Source organism: Amblyraja radiata, chromosome 27, assembly GCF_010909765.2.
Source record: "Amblyraja radiata isolate CabotCenter1 chromosome 27, sAmbRad1.1.pri, whole genome shotgun sequence".
Taxonomy (NCBI): domain Eukaryota; kingdom Metazoa; phylum Chordata; class Chondrichthyes; order Rajiformes; family Rajidae; genus Amblyraja; species Amblyraja radiata.
Genome location: NC_045982.1, coordinates 29,439,408 through 29,460,835, shown reverse-complemented (window position 1 = coordinate 29,460,835; position 21,428 = coordinate 29,439,408). Strand labels below are relative to the sequence as shown.

Sequence of the window (21,428 nt, the reverse complement as noted above, 5' to 3'; positions counted from 1 at the left end):
GAGCTGTCGGGCCATGTAACATCACTTGCTGATACATTTCCCAATGCTGCCAAATCCTCATAAAAAATGCACATGGATGACACTATTTTTTAATCTTGTTAATATTAATTTAGTCTTTTTTTAATGGATACTATACATCATTTTTGTATTTGATTTATTTAGGCTGACATAATCTCAATATTAGTTAACAAGCTAAAGATTCCCAATTGCAGGCTTCCAGATTGCAATGATGAAGCCTCCATTCAAATGGCTATTGTATATGTTCAATACCCTTGACGGCGTCTTTTCACTCATCTGACTAAAATAACTTTTAAATCCTTCACAGCAGCCTTCACATTATTCCGATACTATTCCAAGGATTTAATAACTAATCCCCGAGAAGATCATCCCAATCATTGGCACATTCCGTGAACAATAGCCGCCCGATATCCATTCTAAATTTCACATATCCATGCTCACAATATCAATTAAAGGCTGCTCCTGCATTAATGTTCCATACTGTTAACAGTGGTTTGTATGCAAGAGTATAACAACCAAATTCCTCCCACATTTTCTGATAAATCAGGCTATTAATCAAAGGTTTGAAGAGACAATTGAAATCGTGCCTTGGAAGATAGGAAATTTTGTTAATTAAACAACAGTAAGAATTAGAAGCTGGTGTCATTCTTGGTACATGTCAAACTACATATTTATCAGTGGACAAAACCATTTGCTTTATTAGAACATCGAAGTACAGTACAAGAACAGGCCCTTCAGCCCACAAGGTCTGTGCGAAAAATCATGGCAATTTAAACTAATCACAAATGCATGCGCGTGATCCATATCCCTCTGTTCCCTACTTTCCCACATGCCCATCTAAAAGCTTCTCAATCACACCACTATCGTATCTGCAATGGCATTAAATAAAATGAACAATGCCATATCTGTAAAGAAACATAGATTAAAGAAAGGGATTTTATTTAACTAAATATTTTTCAGATTTATTAGTACATTTAACAATACGACAGAGGGACAGACCATATGGCCCTTAATGTCTGTGCCGAACATGATGTTCAGATAATAAATCAAATGCCTGCATGGGATCCATATCTCTCCATTCCTACATAACCAAAAGCCTTGTATGTGTCACTATCATATCTGCCTCCACCACCACCCCTGGCAGCGCGTTCCAGGCACCCATCACACATCTCCTTTACCTCTCTCGCCTTAAGGGCCTGTCCCATTTGGCCGTCATTTGCACGTCACGCAGATGGCGTGCAAAGATTTTGTACAATCCAAAATCCTGGGGCGCCGTGCGTGACCGTGCGTCACTGCCTACATCACCACGCACCATGCGCGCATCACTTGCACGTCACGACGCGCGCATCGTGCGTCGTGACGCGTAAATGATGTCGCGTAAATTATGCGCAAATGACACCCAAGTGGTACAGGCCCTTAAAGCTCTGCCTCTGGTCTTTGATACTTCCTCCCTGGGAAAACGGTTTGACTCTATCAATTTTCTTTAGCACAGGATATCTGCTGACTTTATCTGAGCTGCCCATTTCTGCCTCCAGTAATGCGACTGACTCTGGCCGTCCACAGAAATCCTCTAAAAAGTCACTCAGTTGTACCAAGCTGTTTCCGCAAAATACAATGGGAATTAAATCAGATGAATCAGTGGCATCGACATTGTCGTAGGGAATTAGACACACAACGTCATTCCCAGCCCAGCCAACCCTGTGAACAACATCTCACAGATATACAAGGACTGTGGACTACATTTGTAAAGCTGCCCCACAGATTCATTGAGACATAGACTGGAGCATGGTTATACTCCAGCCAGCATGCTACACCACAATTCACATGTACATCCGATACCAATGACTGAACTCCTCACAAGTGTTGGTAGTATAGTGATGGTTTAGTTTAATTTTGGTTTGGAGAAACAGCGCGGAACCAGGTCCTTCTGCCCTTCGAGTCCGCGCCAAACAACGATCCCCGCACATTAACACTATCCTCAACACACCAGGGACAATTCACAATCTACCAAGACAATTAATGTACAAAACCTGTACGTCTTTGGGGTGTGAAAGGAAGCTGAAGATCTTGGAGAAAACCCACACGATCACAGGGAGAACGAACAAACTCCGTACAAACACCCATAACTCAAATTTCACTGTACTTTAGTTGGTTAAGTGACAATAAACGCGAACTTAAACTTGAACCCAGGTCTCTGGCATTGTAAGCGCTGAAAGGCAGCAACCACCGTGCTGCTCCACATGGTGAGCAGAGACCGTGGGTGGGCTGGTGGGGAGTGGGAAAGGACCACAAGAGGGAATGGCTTGCCCGACAATGGACAATTCGATGTTCAATCACCGGGCTGTAGCCTACCCAAGCAGGATAAGAGATGCTGTTCTTCTAATTTGTGTTTGGCCTCATTGTAGCAATGGAGAAGGCCAAGAACAGACATCTCGTTGTGGGAATGGGAAGGGGAGGTGAAATTATATAAAACAGGAAGCTGGAGCTGACGGCCATGGACATTGTGCAGGTGGACGACCAAACGGTCGCCGAGTCTACGTATCGAACTGAGCATCGATGGGAGTGCAGGAGATCAGGGACAGGGACTTGGACAATGTCCCTTCAGAGGTTTTGGCCAATCTTTCAATGCCAACCTTCTCCATGGAGGAGATCAACCAAACGGGCTTAGGAATGATGGAAGCAAATCCTCTTTGCTCTGTTTAGCTCCACTGTTCATGGCTTATTATCTAATGAGCACTCTAGGGGTGTGAGTCACTGTTTTAATTGCATCTGGGTTCTGAACAATTAATCTTCTTTTACAAAACTCCAAGAGTAGTTTAGTGCAGCGCAGATGGCTTGTTTTAGATTGGCTTGTTACAGATATTACAAGGGCGGCACGGTGGCGCAGCGGTAGAATTGCTGCCTTACAGAGCTTGCATCGCTGGAGACCCGGGTTCGAACCAGACTATGGGTGCTGTCTGTACGGAGTTTGTACGTTCTCCCCGTGAACGCGTGGGTTTTCTCCGAGATCTTCAGTTTCCTCCCACACTCCGAAGACATACAGGTTTGTAGGTTAATTGGCTTGGGTTTATATACTTGATACAAGTGTAAATTGTCCTTAGTGTGTGTAGGCTTGTGCTAATGAGCGGGATCGCTGGTCGGCGCGGTCACGGTGGGCCTGTTTCCGCACTGTATCTCTAAACTAAAATAAATTAAAGATATAGAAACATAGAAACATAGAAATTAGGTGCAGGAGTAGGCCATTCGGCCCTTCGAGCCTGCACCGCCATTCAATATGATCATGGCTGATCATCCAACTCAGTATCCCGTACCTGCCTTCTCTCCATACCCTCTGATCCCCTTAGCCACAAGGGCCACATCTAACTCCCTCTTAAATATAGCCAATGAACTGGCCTCGACTACCCTCTGTGGCAGGGAGTTCCAGAGATTCACCACTCTCTGTGTGAAAAAAGTTCTTCTCATCTCGGTTTTAAAGGATTTCCCCCTTATCCTTAAGCTGTGACCCCTTGTCCTGGACTTCCCCAACATTGGGAGCAATCTTCCGGCATCTAGCCTGTCCAACCCCTTAAGAATTTTGTAAGTTTCTATAAGATCCCCTCTCAATCTCCTAAATTCTAGAGAGTATAAACCAAGTCTATCCAGTCTTTCTTCATAAGACAGTCCTGACATCCCAGGAATCAGTCTGGTGAACCTTCTCTGCACTCCCTCTATGGCAATAATGTCCTTCCTCAGATTTGGAGACCAAAACTGTACGCAATACTCCAGGTGTGGTCTCACCACGACCCTGTACAACTGCAGTAGAACCTCCCTGCTCCTATACTCAAATCCTTTTGCTATGAAAGCTAACATACCATTCGCTTTCTTCACTACCTGCTGCACCTGCATGCCCACTTTCAATGACTGGTGTACCATGACACCCAGGTCTCGCTGCATCTCCCCTTTTCCTAGTCGGCCACCATTTAGATAATACAGGTGCACAACCTTTTATCCGAAAGCCTTGGGACCAGACACTTTTCGTAATTCAGAATTTGTCGGTCTTCGGAATGGAATTTTTTTAGCGTAGATTTTAATGGCTGGCTCAGTGGTAGAGTGCTCGGCTCATATCCGCAAGGTCGCTAGTTTGCGCCTTGATCCTGGCAGTTACTCGATCGCGAGTTTGAGTCTTCAATGTCGTTTTTTCTTGCAGAATAAATGTTTGTATGAAATACAGTGTAGGAGAAGTGTACTGACTGTGTGGGCAGAACTTTGGAAGTGATTGCCCACCAGTCTAAAAAGCCGCTGTGTCTCCCTGTCCCTGGGATAGCAGGGGGCGATCAAACAGCCCAATAACCCCCCCCCCCCCTCCAACTCCAGAGGAATCCGCTCCCCGATGGGCCGCTACCAAAGATCATAGAGGAGCTCCTCTATGATCTTTGGCCGCTACAGCGACAAGTGGCAGTTCGCCCACAGCCCGAGCTGCGCCCCCTCATCCGCCACCCCAAGAACAAGACGTACCTTGCACACCATCAGCTTCTGCCCCTACGTGTTCCCCTGGAGTTGGAGCGGGGCTGGGCTGGAGTTGCTGCTGGCTGTGGGTCTCTGGGATCTCCGTGCTTGCGGTGGGCCTGGTGGTCGGTGTCCAATTGGTCCTGACACGGTCCTGCTGCAATCGCCGCCGTGAAGACAGTGCAAAGCCCCCGCGCCGGTGCAATGGGCGGGGAGCTGGAGAGGGGCGGGAAGGGGTCACACACATGGCCGGGAAGCAGAGGGGTGTAGGTGGGGTGATACTGAAGCGAGCGACAATCTGCTGCTGCCTGCCCCGCTGAATTAAAAAGTTCCCACGCAAGACTCACGATACACTGTGTATTGTGAGTCTACCGTGGGAACTTTTTAATTCAGCGGGCAGGCAGCAGCATATTGTCAATTATTAACCCTCCCGCGCAATATACCCTCATCTTCTCTTTTATGAATGGGGATTTAGTTCCCCTTTCTTCGAGGACCGACCGGAGGTTCCGCTGTCACCTCTGCGGGCCGCCCTCGGTGAACGTTTTCAAGGACCTTTCTTCAAGGACCGAAAAATGGCCGCTATTCGGAGGTTTTCGTTATTTGGATCTTCGGATAAAAGGTTGTGCACCTGTAGTCTGCTTTCCTGTTTTTGCCACCAAAATGGAGAACCTCACATTTATCCACATTATACTGCATCTGCCAAACATTTGCCCACTCACCCAGCCTATCCAAGTCACCTTGCAGTCTCCTAGCATCCTCCTCACAGCTAACACTGCCCCCCAGCTTAGTGTCATCCGCAAACTTGGAGATATTGCCTTCAACTCCCTCATCCAGATCATTAATATATATTGTAAATAGCTGGGGTCCCAGCACTGAGCCTTGCGGTACCCCACTAGTCACTGCCTGCCATTGTGAAAAGGACCCGTTTACTCCTACTCTTTGCTTCCTGTTTGCCAGCCAGTTCTCTATCCACATCAATACTGAACCCCCAATGCCGTGTGCTTTAAGTTTGTAAACTAATCTCTTATGTGGGACCTTGTAGAAAGACTTCTGGAAGTCCAGATACACCACATCCACTGGTTCTCCCCTATCCACGCTACTAGTTACATCCTCGAAAAATTCTATAAGATTCGTCAGACATGATTTACCTTTTGTAAATCCATGCTGACTTTGTCCAATGATTTCACCACTTTCCAAATGTGCTGCTATCCCATCTTTAATAACTGACTCTAGCAGTTTCCCCACTACCGATGTTAGACTAACTGGTCTGTAATTCCCCGTTTTCTCTCTCCCTCCCTTCTTAAAAAGTGGGGTTACGTTTGCTACCCGCCAATCCTCAGGAACTACTCCAGAATCTAAAGAGTTTTGAAAGATTATTACTAATGCATCCACTATTTCTGGAGCTACTTCCTTAAGTACTCTGGGATGCAGCCTATCTGGCCCTGGGGATTTATCGGCCTTTAATCCAATTAATTTACCCAACACCACTTCCCGGCTAACCTGGATTTCACTCAATTCCTCCAACTCCTTTGACCCGCGATCCCCTGCTATTTCCGGCAGATTATTTATGTCTTCCTTAGTGAAGACGGAACCAAAGTAGTTATTCAATTGGTCCGCCATATCCTTGTTCCCCATGATCAACTCACCTGTTTCTGACTGCAAGGGACCTACATTTGTTTTAACTAATCTCTTTCTTTTCACATATCTATAAAAACTTTTGCAGTCAGTTTTTATGTTCCCTGCCAGTTTTCTTTCATAATCTATTTTTCCTTTCCTAATTAAGCCCTTTGTCCTCCTCTGCTGGTCTCTGAATTTCTCCCAGTCCTCCGGTATGCTGCTTTTTCTGGCTAATTTGTACGCATCATCCTTCGCTTTGATACTATCCCTGATTTCCCTTGTTATCCATGGATGCACTACCTTCCCTGATTTATTCTTTTGCCAAACTGGGATGAACAATTTTTGTAGTTCATCCATGCAGTCTTTAAATGTCTTCCGTTGCATATCCACCGTCAACCCTTTTAGAATTAATTGCCAGTCAATCTTGGCCAATTCACGTCTCATACCCTCAAAGTTACCTTTCTTTAAGTTCAGAACCATTGTTTCTGAATTAACAATGTCACTCTCCGTCCTAATGAAGAACTCAACCATATTATGGTCACTCTTGCCCAAGGGGGCACGTACAACAAGACTGCTAACTAACCCTTCCTCATTACTCAATACCCAGTCTAAAATAGCCTGCTCTCTCGTTGGTTCCTCTACATGTTGATTTAGATAACTATCCCGCATACATTCCAAAAAACCCTCTTCCTCAGCACCCCTGCCAATTTGATTCACCCAATCTATATGTAGATTGAAGTCACCCATTATAACGGTTTTGCCTTTGTCGCACGCATTTCTAATTTCCTGTTTGATACCATCTCCAACTTCACTACTACTGTTAGGTGGCCTGTACACAACACCCACCAGCGTTTTCTGCCCCTTAGTGTTTCGCAGCTCTACCCATACCGATTCCACATCCTGCAAACTAATGTCCTTCCTTTCCATTGCGTTAATCTCCTCTCTAATCAGCAACGCTACCCACCTCCTTTTCCTTTCTCTCTATCCCTCCTGAATATTGAATATCCCTGGATGTTCAGCTCCCAGCCTTGGTCACCTTGGAGCCATGTCTCCATGATCCCAACTATATCATAGTCATTAATAGCTATCTGCACATTCAACTCATCCACCTTATTACGAATGCTCCTTGCATTGAGACACAAAGCCTTCAGGCTTGTTTTTACAACACTCTTACCCCTTATACAATTTTGTTGAAAAGTGGCCCTTTTTGATTTTTGCCCTGGATTTTCCGGCCTGCCACTTTTACTTTTCACCTTGCTACCTATTGCTTCTACCCTCATTTTACACCCCTCTGTCTCTACGCTCACACATTTAAGAAACCCTTTCCCTTTAACTCCAGCCTCCACTAGCCCATTCGACACCCCACCCCCCTTATTCAGTTTAAAACCACCCGTGTAGCAGTGGCAAACCTGCCTGCCAGAATGCTGGTCCCACACCTGTTAAGATGCAAACCGTCCCTTTCGTACAGTTCCCCCTTACCCCAAAACAGATCCCAGTGATCTAAGAATCTAAATCCCTGCCTCGTGCACCAGTTCCTCAGCAGCACGTTCAGGTCCCGTATCTCCCTGTTCCTGCTCTCGCCAGCACGAGGAACTGGAAGCAAACCGGAGATAACAACCCTGGAGGTCCTGCTATAGGGAGAGACAGGAGAGAAATGGGCCCTTGAACCCAATCAACAGAGCATGGCCTCACTAGCCTACCGCGACTTTCAACATGATCACCCTTGCTTCTCCTCCTCTTCCTCAGAGGCCACCTCACACACTTTGCTGCCCCCTCCAAGTTATAGTGACACAAGGAACGTCAAAGTCTGGAATCTTGAGTGAAACACAAAGTGCTGGAGAAACTCAGCGGGTTAGGCAGCATCTCTGCAGGGCGTGGAGAGACCACATTCAAACACAAAAAAGAAAAACACAATCCCTGAGAAAACTCAGGATCAGACGGATCCTAAGTTTAACTGATGCTGCAACAGAGCTGGGAATTGCAGGACAAGTGGACAGGCCTTGTCTATCTCCCTGCATCCTCTCAAAGGCAAACCAAGCAAACCAAGTATCAAAACGTGTGTCCTCGCAACAGGAAATAAGTAATATCAAGGCATTCAAGTGCACTTTAGCCCATGTTAACTCTACCCCCCCCTTCTGTAAATTGTCCCTAGTGTACAGGATAGATCTAGTGTACAGGGTGATCGCTGGTTGGTGCGAACTGGGTAGGGCTGAAGAGCCTGTGTCCATGCTGTATCTCTAAACTAAATGGAACTATCCAAACGTTTGCTGAATAAGTAATAAAAAGTAGGTGGATTTTCCACACGCAGAGTAGTTTGCATAAAGCATGCCTGATTCCATCATGAGTAGTTCAATGCAGAGCAGACGGCCTGCATTAGATTTGCTTGTTACAGATCTCCAGGGATGCTGACTGACCCACTGAGTTTAGTTAAGCTCAGTTTCGAGATACAGCACAGAACCAGGCCCTTCAGCCCACCGAGTCCGTGCCGACCCATGATCCCGGCACACTAACACTATCATACACACAATTTACAAATTTACCAAGTAAATTAGCCTGCAAACATGGACGTCTTTGGAGTGTGGGATGAAACCGGAGCTCCCGGGGAAAACCCACGCAGGTCACGGGGAGAAGGTACAAAATCTGTACCGTTACCACCCAAGGTCAGGTTTGAACCGGAGCCTCTGGCGACTCTACTGCTGCGCTACCCTGCCGCCCAGTTACTCCAACACTTTGTGTCCTTTTGTGTATTCACTAGCATCTTCAGTTCTTTGTTGCGACAAAGAACTTTGCCTTACTTGGTCAAGCAAGCTTGGGCTCTGTACTGCATCCTCAAACTAGTAATCAAGGGCATTGTGCGTCAGAGCTTGTAGGCACAAACAACTACAGATGCTGGAATCTTGTATGGAATACAAAGTGCCCTGAGTAAATTAACGGGTCAGGAAGCATATCTGGAGGACATATGACCTAAAACATCACCTATCCATGTCCTCCAGACATGCTGGCTGACCTGCTGAGTTACTCCTGAAGTAACTCAGCAGGTCATTTCCTTCGCTCCATAGATGCTGCCTCACCCGCCGAGTTTCTCCAGCATTTTTGTCTAACTTCAATTGTTCCAGCATCTGCAGTTCCTTCTTAAACATGCTGAGCTACTCCTGTATTTTGTGTGCATTGGACCTTCATGGCTTTTATAATTTACTATCCTGGCTAAAGCTTCTACAGGAATAATTTACAAACTTCTTTAAAGACACCTTCGGGAGAGATCAATGTATCCTGAAAGATTGGTTTGGCCTTTAAAGTTGTATTTTACTCATGCTGTTTTAAGGTTACTTAAACTCAAGATAAGTCTTTACAACAATTTGCTTGGAAGTGGTTTGAAGTTTGAGGGGGGTCTTTTAAAATTGACAACAGATTTAGAATGCAAAGGATCAATAGCAAAGAATTCGATGAAAAAGTCAAAAGAGAAAGTTACCCTGCAAGGAAAGCGTATTGAGAGACGTAGGAAAACAAGGGATGAAAGAAAATATATCAAGAGCGCTGGGCAGAGAAGTATTCATGCAAGAGCAGAGCAGTGTAGGACGCAGAATACAAAAGCAAGAAACTGCGATTTGAAATTACCAAACAAAGTCTAGAGAAACTGCGCAGGTCAGGCACCATGTGTGGAGAGAGAGTTACGGATCCAGGTCAATAAGTCTGCATCAGAAGCAAAGGTCAGGACATGAACCTCGTCAAAACAAATTTCATACTTTTGCCAGCATATTTGAAATTGGGTTGCATTTGTACAGTGAGCAACATGACAGCCAACGTAGGCAGAGCAAGGTGCCACAATGAGAAATATTGATCATCATTTAACCTGATGCTGGGCCAGAGTGAAATATAATGCCCCTGTCTCACTTAGGCAATTTTTAGGCGACTACAGGCGACTAGGCTGTCGCCACATGGTCGCCGGGGTGTCGCCTGCATGGTCGTGTGTTGTCTCCTCAGTCGCCCAAAGAATCGTTGCATTTTTCTGGTCGCTGCTGGATTTTGAATTGTTCAAAACTTTTCGACGACAGTCGGCGACAGTTGGCTTGACGCCAATGAGCGTAACTTGACTTCTCCTGACGTAGGTGCTGTCGTAGGTTGTCGCCACGATGACGTAGGTTGTCGACGGTGCTGACTTCGGTAAATTCCATTGGCGACTACCTACGTCAACCTACATCAACCGGCGACGGGTACCGGCGACTGAATTGTCTTACCATGTCGTAGCTTGTCGCTGGTGGAAGTAGGTTGTCGCAGTTGTGGTCGTAGGTGGACGTCCTAATGTGTCGCCGGTTGTCGGTAGCTTGCCGTAGCTTGACGTCGACTAGGTGGTAGGTTGTTGTAGACATTGTCGTAGGGGGGGTCCAGTCTCTGGTTTTTCGGCGACCTGTTACGACTATGACAATCGCCGGCAGTCGCCGAAAAAATCGCCTAAGTGGGACAGGCCCATTAGTTTAGCTTTAATATAGGGATACAGCATGGAAACAGGTCCCTCAGCCCACCGAGTTCTCTCAGACCATCGACCACCGGGGGGCGCACCTGGTAGTGCCGCTGGCACACAGCACCAAAGACCCGGCTTCGATCCTGACCTTGGGTGCTGTCTGTGTGAAGTTTGCACGTTCTCCCTGTGACCGCGTTGGTTTCCACCGGGTGCTCCAATTTTCACCTACATCTCAAAGATGTACGGGTATATAGGTTAATTGGCCCTCTATAAATTGGCCCTAGTGTGTAGGAAGTAGATGCAAAAGAAGGATAACATAGAACTAGTGTGAACGGGTGATCAAAATTGAATCATTCACACTAGTCTATGTTATCCCACTCTCACATCCACTTCCTACACATAAGGGGCAATTTACAGAGGGCAAGTTAATCTACACATCCACACGTCTTTGGAATGTGGGAGGAAACCTGGAGCACCCGGAGGAAACCCACAGTCACAGCGAGAACATGCAAACTCCACATAGACAGCACCAGTGGTCAGGATTGAACCTGGGTCTGTGGCGCAACGGCTCTACCAGCTGTGTGTGTAGGATATTATTAATGTGGGGAGCGCTGGTCGGTACAGACTCGATGGGCAGAAAGGCCTATCACTAAACTAAACTAAAGAGAGGGGTCTGGGCAAGTATTAGCTGTCGGGGACCCATGGGGAGAGGATAGTGTACTGTAATCAGATGATTTCAGGAAGAATGCATAAATCTTCTCCGTGGATTGTCACCTTGTCGTGGTGGAGAAGCTGGTGTGGACCTGAGATCCTGAGAGCGATGCCGTCTGGAGCTATGCTCCTGGTAGGGCCACCCATGGCGGTAAGGTCAAGGGGGTGGTCTTTGACAAAGAGCAATCCAACCAAGACCTCAACAGTGGAACAGGCGGAGGACGATGGCTGACCTTAGTGGAGCATCACAACAGCTGGGAAGGCGGATGAAGGCTGTAGCAGAAAGGGGTCTCTGGTCGTCTTGGACTCCATGGCAATGGATCCTGACCCAGATCTGTCAAGGACCGTGAGGTGGCTGTCTATGCACCTGTCTCCTCACGTTAAACAAAGTCGCGCACAGGCGTCCTCCATATAGGCAATAGCACCCTGGAGACACCCATGGTCAGCCATGACCGAAGGGGGCCTAAGAAGCATAACAAAGTGAATAAAGTTGCCATAATCTCCAATCCCAGACTACAGAGATCCCAGTGTCAATGTGTATTTCCCAAACAGATTATAAACTGAAGACTAGAAGCCATAGCTTTTAAGAATGAGATGAGCAAAGTTTAAAGATCGTATGTGCGGTGTGAAGTGGGGGTCCAGAACGTGTTGCCTGGGGTTGTGATGGAGGCAGATGCAACAATGGCATTGAAGAGGTTTTTAGATGAGCACATGGATACGCAGGGAATGGAGGGATATAGATCAAGTGCAGGCAGATGAGGTTAGTTTATCTTGGTATCATGTTCGGCACAGACATCATGGCTGAAGGGCCTGTTCCTGTGCTGTTCTATGCTCTATGTTCAATGAAAGGAAATCCTGGGTCATCTTTTCCTCTGATTTTCACGCAAGATGTTCCATGGACTTCTACAGAGGTAGTGCTCCAAATGTTTCAAGCCATTATTTGAATAATAAGATTGATTGAATTGCAAGGTGACAGCAAGGAAACAGGCCCTTCAGCCAACCGAGTCCACGTTGATCATCGATCACCCATTCACACTAGTTCTATGTTATCCCAACAGAGACCAATTAACCTTCAAACCCACATGTCTTTGAGATGTGTGAGGAAACCGGAGCGTCCACAGGAAGAACATGAAAACTCCACATAGACAGCACCTGAAGCCGGGATCAAACTGGTTTAAAGGAGAGGTGCGGGGCAGGTTTTTTTGCACAGAGGATGGTAGGTGCCTGTAACGCGTTGCCAGGGATGGTGGGGGAGGCCAATATGATAGTGACGTTTAAGGTGTGTTTCGATGGCAACATGTGGAAATCCTGCCAGAAATCGAGCAGTCATAGTCATAAAGTTAATAAGGACTCATGTATTGCTAGGCCATTTTGGTCAAGTTTGGTGTGCTCTGTAGAAATGGGACAAGCTTCTGAATGGTGCCAGCAAGTCTGGGGCCCAGATCAGTGTTGCATATTCGATTGTACACAAAATTGCTGGAGGAACTCAGCGGGTGCAGCAGCATCTATGGAGCGAAGGAAATAGGCGACGTTTCGGGCCGAAACCCTTCTTCAGACTGATGGGGGGTGGGGAAAGAAAGAAGGAAAAAGGGAGGAGGAGGAGCCCGAGGGCGGGCGGATGGGAGGGTGGGAGGAGACAGCTAGAGGGTGAAGGAAGGGGAGGGGACAGCACAGGCTAGCCAAATTGGGGGAATTCAATGTTGATGCCATAAGGGCGCAAGGACCCCATATTCGATTGACAGATGGATGGGATTTCTGCAGATTGGATAAATGCAAACTAAGTGTACCTATTGTAAATAATGTTGCGAGACAGTTACCCTGTCATTTGTTGATTGGTTGAAATGTTAAGCCCTGTCTGGTTTGTTTGAATCCCAGGGCACATGTTGCATTATTCATTTATGTTGGCTTCCTTCTGGAAGCCTCTTCCAGATACAATGTATGTAAGGTTCTGTTATTGGGTTGGGGAACTGTCAATAACTGTATAATGAGATCGATATATGTGATTGGTTTGTAGGGGTTGCCTCCCCCAAGTAATGTTACGTCCTTAGTTTGGAAAGGTATAAGAGGGTGGGTAATTCTTTGGGGTGTGTCGGTTGATTGTGACTTCTGTTCAGTTTGCACGAGATATGGTTGTCTTGCGTGTGTGGATCGGCAACCGTCCGTGCAGTTTGCTCGTCAATAAAGTAAGGTTTGGAACCCGAGTTTGACTTAGTGTCTATGAAACCAGACTAAGGGGGTAAGTCTAGAACCGGAATTTACACAAGGGTATGCAGGGAATGGAGAGAAATGGCTGATGAGATTAGTTTTTCTTGGCATTATGTGCGGCATGGACATTGTGGGCCGAAGAGCCTGTTCTTGAGTTGTATCATTCTATTTTCAGGGTCCTCCAAGCATTTGTACCACACACACACACATGCACATGAAGGACCCATAAGGAGAAGGGAAGACATGTGGTAAGTCCCTTGAATTTCAATAATATTTTATCTTTTGTGATAAATGCACTATTTAGTGCACAAAATGTTAGTCCTTCGTAATCTAATTCACTGACATTGATGTCTGTGCAAAACATGTGTTAAGTTGCTCCCTGTTCCCTGTCACAATGCAGTCACTGTTGATTTGGTCAAAATGGTTATCTTTCAAATCGTCTTTTTTTTGTAATGCAGCCGTGAGTGAAGTAATTACATGTTAAACCCTCCACACAAAGAGATAATTTGCAATTTCATTCTTGGATTACATATATTGCTTGAAACAGGCATGGAATGAAGCTTTAGTCTGATATCCGGGCGGGCACAGATTTTTACAATGCCTATATGCCTGATTTAATACACATCTCTGAATGCGTTTACTTGCCGGAAACCTCTCCTCAAGTTTCTCGGTTGTTGATCATCTTGTAATGGATGAAGTGATGAGTGGCCCAACCAAATCAAAGTGCAGTTCATAGTGTCGTTAGCGCTTATGAAACCCTTAACGATAAATAAAGGCAGGAGAGAAGGTGAGAGAGGAGTGAAGGTTCCAAATGGTTTACACAAAATTGCTGGAGGAACTCAGCGGGTCAGGCAGTATCAGAAATTCCCCGTGTTGCAAAACATACTTGGCTAATAAAATATGATTATGATTATGATGATGATCTGGGGAGGAAATGGACTGGTGTTGTTTCGTGTCGGGATCCTTCTTCAGACTGAATGTAGCAGGAGGGAGAGAAAGCAGAAAAAGAGATATGGAGGTGGGACAAAGGCTGGCAAGTGATAGGTGGATACAAGTGAGAGGGATTTCAATTGGCACATGGGTAGAGTAAATGAAAAGGAGATAAAGAGGTGTCAGAAAAGGAGAGGAGAGGAGTGAAATGTAAAGCCGGAAGAATATATGTATGGAAAGGGACAGGGTGAGGGCATATCCAAGTCCCCTATTTCATAGGGTGGTGGATGTCATCTCGATGGATTTTACTAAAGGGCCTGTCTCACTTGGCGATTTTTTCGGCGACTACTGGCATCATTGACTGATGTATTAGGTCACCGAAAAACTTGCGGCGTGACGTGGCGTGACTACGTGTTTTTTCAAGTGTCGCAACATTTTTTTTTATCGCCGCTGGATTTTGATCTGGATTTAGATTTCAAAATCTTTTGGCGACACTGATATGACGCTGGCAGTTGCCGAAAAAAGCGCCAAGTGGTACAGGCCCTCAAGGCTGATCCAGAAGATCAAGATGCTTGGGATTAACGGTGACTTGGTCAAATGGATTAAAAACTGGCTTCTGATGGAAGACAGAGGATTGTGGTGGAAGGACAATGTTCAGGCTGAAGTCTGTGACCAGTGGAGTTCCACAGAGATCTGTGCTGGGACATTGGGCACAGGGAGAATGTGCAAACTCCACACAGACAGCATCCAAGGTCAGGATTAAACCCGGGTCTCTGGTGCTGTGTGGAGAAGCTCTACCAGCTGCGGCACTGTGCCGCCATTCAAAGTTTTTGAGAAAAAAATCCTACTTCCCCGTCATATTTCCCACTACCCAAAACGTTATTGATCACCTTTTCATAAAACTTGATCTCGTATTGTGTGCCGTTGTTAGTGGAGAAGTCCGGTTCTTGCCACGCCAAGGTGATACTCTTCTGTTCTATGTGCTCAGCCCTGATATCAGCCACTTGCATGTTGCCTGAGAATGGGAGCAGACAAATAAATAGATTAGCAACATGAAGCACAGTGCCCTCCATAATGTTTGGGACAAAGATCCATCATTTATTTATTTGCCTCTGTACTCCACAATTTGAGATTTGTAATAGAAGAAAATCACATGTGGTTAAAGTGCACATTGTCAGATTTTATTAAAGGCCATTTTTACACATTTAGGTTTCACCATGTATAAATTACAGCTGTGTTTATACATAGTCCCCACATTTCAGGGCACCATAATGTTTGGGACACATGTCTTCACATGCATTTGTAATTGCTCAGGTGTGTTTAATTGCCTCCTTTATGCAGGTATAAGAGAGCTCTCAGCACCTAGTCTTTCTTCCAGTCTTTCCATCGCCTTTGGAAACTTTTATTGCTGTTTATCAACACGAGGACCTAAGTTGTGCCAATGAAAGTCAAAGAAGCCATTATGAGACGGAGAAACAAGAATAAAACTGTTAGAGACATCAGCCAAACCTTAGACTTACCAAAATCAACTGTTTGGAACATCATTAAGAAGAAAGAGATCACTGATGAGTTTACTAATCACAAAGGGACTGGCAGGCCAAGGAAGACCTCCACAACTGATGACAGAAGAATTCTCTCTATAATAAAGAAAAATCCCCAAACACCTGTCCGACAGATCAGAAACACTCTTCAGGAGTCACTGGATTTGTCAATGACCACTGTTCGCAGACGACTTCATGAACAGAAATACAGAGGCTACACTGCAAGATGCAAACCACTGGTTAGCCGCAAATATAGGATGGCCATGTTACAGTTTGCCAAGAAGTACTTAAAAGAACAACCACAGTTCTGGAAAAAGTTCTTGTGGACAGATGAGACGAAGATTAACTTGTATCAGAGTGTTGGCAAGAGCAAAGTATGGAGGAGAGAAGGAACTGCCCAAGATCCAAAGCATACCACCCCATCTGTGAAACACGGTGGTGGGGGTGTTATGGCCTGGGCATGTATGGCTGCTGAAGGTACTGGCTCACTTATCTTCATTAATGATACAACTGCTGATGGTAGTAGCATAATGAATTCTGAAGTGTATAGACACACCCTATCTGTCAAGTTCAAATAAATGCCTCAAAACTCATTGGCTGGCGGTTCATTCTACAGCAAGACAATAATCCCAAACATACTGCTAAAGCAACAAAGGAGTTTTTCAAAGCTAGAAAATGGTCAATTCTTGAATGGTCAAGTCAATCACCCGATCTGAACCCAATTGAGCATGCCTTTTATATGCTGAAGAGAATACTGAAGGGGACTAGCCCCCAAAACAAGCTTAAGCCAGGTCTGGCAGAGCATCAGCAGAGAAGACACCCAGCAACTGGTGATGTCCATGAATCGCAGACTTCAAGCATTCATTGCATGCAAAGGATATGCAACAAGATACTAAACATGACTACTTTCATTTACATGACATTGCTGTGTCCCAAACATTATGTTGCCCTGAAACGGGGGGACTATGTATAAACACTGCTGTAATTTCTACATGGTGAAACCAAAATGTATAAAAATGGCCTTTAGTAATTTGGGATAACCGTATTCTAAGTAGAAATCTATTCTACTTTACTCATTGACCTTCTTGAGTTCTGAGACTTTAAGCTTGGAGACACACGTGGAAACTGGCCCAACTAGTCCACACCGACCAGCGATCGCCACGTACACCAACACTATCCTACACACTAAGGACAATGACAATTTTATCTCAGCCAATCAACTTGCAAACCTGCAATGTCTTTGGACTGTGGGAGGAAACTGGAGCATTCAGAGAATGCGGTCACAGGGGGAACGTAGAAACCGTACAAACTCACTCACAGTCAGGATCAAACCTGAGTCTCTAGCGCTGTAAGGCATCAACTTTACTGCTGCACCATCATGTATCAGGACTAAAGTGTGATGGATTGATCCATTGACTCTTGAAGGTCATTAGGTTAGTGGTCCATTGGGAGGTGGGTCAATTATTGCACTTCACTAAAGTAACTGCATGGGCTATTTAGTCTGATTCACACCTGTCTCATTTCTTCCGCTGTCGTAGACATAACTATTGTCACACTACTGACGAGAGAAATAAATGCGGGCAATTTTCACCTTATAGCGTTGTTCACGAAGGAACTGCAGATGCTGGAGAATCTAAGGTAGATAACGTTGCTGGAGAAGCTCAGCGAGTGCAGCAGCATCTATGGAGCAAAGGAAATAGGCCTTGGTTTCGGGGTGAAACCTTCGGTTTCGGGCCGGAACGTTACCTATTTCCTTCGCTCCATAGATGCTGCTGCACCCGCTGAGTTTCTCCAGCTATTCTTTCACCTTATAGCATTCCATTCATGCATTTTTGCACCAATGGCATTGTGTCTTTGGGGCAAGTGTCCTCAATTTACAAATCTATTTTTCACTATAACAAAACAGCACACATTCTTTCCCACACAGGAAGACCCTGGTTCAAATTACCTATAATGGCATAGCAATGGTCAAGAAAGCACGTCAACGCCTCTAATTCCTTAGAAAGCCAAGGAAGTTCAGCAAACTGCATTTTGTTGTCTCTGTACTGTACACTGACAATGACAATTAAAGTTGAATCTGAATCTGAATCTGATGTCTCCAACGACTGTCACCAGCTTGTCCAGATATGCCGCAGAAAGCATTTTATCCCGATGCATCACAGCTTGGTTTGGGAACAGCTCCATCCAACTCCTCAAGGAATTGCAGAGTCATAGACATAGCCCAGACCGTCGCACAAACCAATCTCCCTTCCATTGACTCCAGGTACACTTCATGCTGGCTTGGCAAGGCCCCCAGCATAATCAAGGACCCATCTCACCCTAGTCACTCCATCTTCTCTCCCCCATCTGATCATAGGTTCCAAGGTTTGAGAATGCATAACCCCCGATGCAGGGTCAGTTTCTTCCCAGCTGTTATCAGGTAACTAAATCATCCACTCACCAGCCAGAGTACGGTCCAGACCTACCATCTACCTCAATGGATACCTCTGATCTATCTTCAATCGGATTTACTGGACTTTATCTTCCACTAAATAATATACCCATTATCTATATAAATGCATAACAATAATAAGCTAAACTAATTCAACTCCTCAGAAGTGTTTTGCACCTATTTCTAATTAGAGCACTGGCTTTATAAAAGCTATTGTAATCTAATATGTATTCTTAAAAGCAGAGACATAGGAGTTGGGCACAGAAGAGCTATTAGGGAAGCTAAATGCCATCAGAATTACATAAATTAAAGCTAAATCTTTTCATAAGAGCAATAAAATCACAATAAACTGAATTCCTCAAAATCTATATGAATCGTTAAGCTAGTTGATGTGATTTACCCAATTTGACGCTGTAACACTGTTCCATTTTGTTCAGCAGATTTATTTGGAGGGATTTGTGGGAATGTGGTGCACAAATAAGTTGTTTCCAGTGTCCCCATCACAGTGCTCCTGAGCACTTTACAACCAAATTATTTCTGAACTGCAGTCAAGTTAAAATGAACAAAATGCAGCAAATAGTTTGTGGACAAGGAGATTCTCAAATAGCAATGTAATCACGAAAAAGTAATCACCCTTAGCAATGTTGCTTGACAGATAAATATTGGCTCAGGCATTTGGGATAATTCTTTTTGTCAATACAGTGTAATGCCGTGAGTGTTGTACATCCATCTGCAATGACAGTCAAGGTCTGAGTTTAACATCCCATCTGAAACTCACCATCACTGACACTGTGGCACTGAGTGCAACTAGTGAGTGGATGACGGGGTCCTTAGACCTACAATGTCATGTCTACGAGGATATCACAGTCACTATCCATGTCCCCCAGATATGCTGCCCGTCCTGCTGAGTTACTCCAGCGCTTCATGTTTTACTTTGGAACGAATATCAGCTGAAGGACACAAAGTGCTGGAGTAACTTCTTGGAAGAAACTGTCCCTGAATCTGGAAGTATACTCAGAGGTGTCAGGAGAACCTAGTCAGAGGGTGGTAATCTGTGGAATTCTTTGCCACAGAAGGCTGTGCAGGCCAAGTCAGTGGATATTTTTAAGGCAGAGATCGATAGATTCTTGATGTTGTATTGTATTGTTGTTGTATTCAAATTTATTGTCATTGTCTCAATTAGAGACAACAAAATGAATTTTCCTTACAGGCAGTATCATAAAAATAAATAAATAATAAATAATAAAACATATTAAAAATAAAATTGAATTAAAAAAAGAAAAGCACAAACACAGAAAGTCCACGACACAACATAACACAGTGGCACCAAGGTGAGGAAGGCACCATAGTCCAGCTAGCCTCCCCTCCGATCTTCCCAGATGTTCATCCGTGGTCTGGCCTTCCGAGCACCCGCAGTCGCCGCACCGGGCGGCCCGATGTTCAGGCCCTCACGCCGGGCTGGTGGAACGTCGACGCTGATCCCCGACGGTGAACATCCTCCTCCTCAGCGGCCCGGACCTCCTGATCAGCCGCCTCCCGCAGCCGGAGTCCGCAGCTCCCGAGTCCGCAGGCCGAGCCGGGTGGAGTCGCAGGACCCCGCGTTGTTGATCAGTGCCGCCCGCGTTGGGAGCCCATAAACCGCAGCTCCATGATGTCGGTGCAGCAGGTCCAGCACTCCGGGCTCCAGACGGCGATCCCCGGTAACGCATCGCCAGCCCCGCGATGTTACAGCGCTGTCCCGCCGCTGCTGGAGCTCTGGTCGATCCCAGCAGGAAAGGCCGCGCCAATCCAGTACGTAGGCCGCTGGGGGGGGTGAGGACGCAACTCGAATAATAGTCGCGTCCTCTCCAGGAAGCGACCGAAGGACGGTATCCCCCTTACCGTGCCCTCTTCCCCCACATAAAGACATTTAAAAAAACATAAAAAACACACTTTAACATAACTAAAAAAACAAAAAAACAAAAAGATACCGGGCTGAAGGTGGAGGCAGCTGACACCAGCGCCACCGGAAGTACAACACCAGTTGATCAGTACAGGTGTCAGAGTTTATGGGGAGAAGGCAGGAGAATGGGGTTAAAAGGGAGAGGATAGATCAGCCGTGATTGAATGGTGGAGTAGACTTGATGGGCCGAGTGGCCTAATTCTACTACTAATACTTATGAACTTATGACCTTGTATATGATATACTGAAGATAGACACAATGTGCTGAAGTAATTCAGTGGGTCAGGCAGCATCTATGGAGAAAAGGAAGAGGTGCCATTTTGGGTCGGGACCCTTCTTCAGACTGAAAGTAGGGGGTTGGGGGTGGGAGGTGAAGAGCGGGAATAATCAGGTGCACCACAAATTACCTCAGGCAAGGTGTTGCCAGGCAGGTCCATTGATTTACTCACCATCACGGAGCTGGCCGAGTCCGGAGTGGGTGTAGCTGTGGTGGACGCTGCTGCGACCCGACACCCAGAGTTTCGGAAGCTCCTACCGCAGGTCTGTGGACGGTAATGCCGGGAGCCCGCGGGTCCCTGGTGGGAGACCTTTTTTCGGGGCTTCCGCAGCGGCGACTTCTCCCGCCCGAGTTGCGGGGTTGAAGGTTACCTGGAGCGGGGCCTTACATCACCGCCCCGCACGGCTTGGAATGGCCGCGGGACTTTGTGAGCGCCCGCCGGGGCTCCAACACCAAGAGCCCGCCGGGGCTCCAACACCAAGACCCGGTGCGTGGCCTTGCATCACCCGGCGTGGCTTTAATGGCTGCGGGACATTTAACATCGCCCGCCGGGGGCTTTGACTCTGTCTTTGACTCTGACATGAGGGGGAGAGGGGAGTACAGGGGAGAGATATGTTTAAGTTTTGCCTTCCATCACAGTGAGGAGGACTCACTGTGATGGATGTTTATGTGAATTGAATTGTGTTGGTGTGTGTCTTGGTTCTTTTTTTGTATGGCTGCAGAAACCAAATTTCGTTTGAACCTCATGTGAGGTTCAAATGATAATAAAAGGTATTGTATTGTATTGTATTGTTGGCTAGGGAAGGTGTGAT

General features: G+C 46.0%; 1 protein-coding gene across 1 annotated transcript in view; it reads right to left on the bottom strand.

Moving 5' to 3' along the window:
• Positions 1-21,428, bottom strand: part of epha10 (EPH receptor A10) — a 497,371-nt gene that overhangs the window by 101,146 nt on the left and 374,797 nt on the right. Inside the window, exon 6 of the mRNA XM_033045476.1 lies at positions 15,316-15,440. Within this exon, the coding sequence (XP_032901367.1) occupies positions 15,316-15,440 (125 nt within the window). The remainder of the gene's footprint in view (positions 1-15,315; positions 15,441-21,428) is intronic.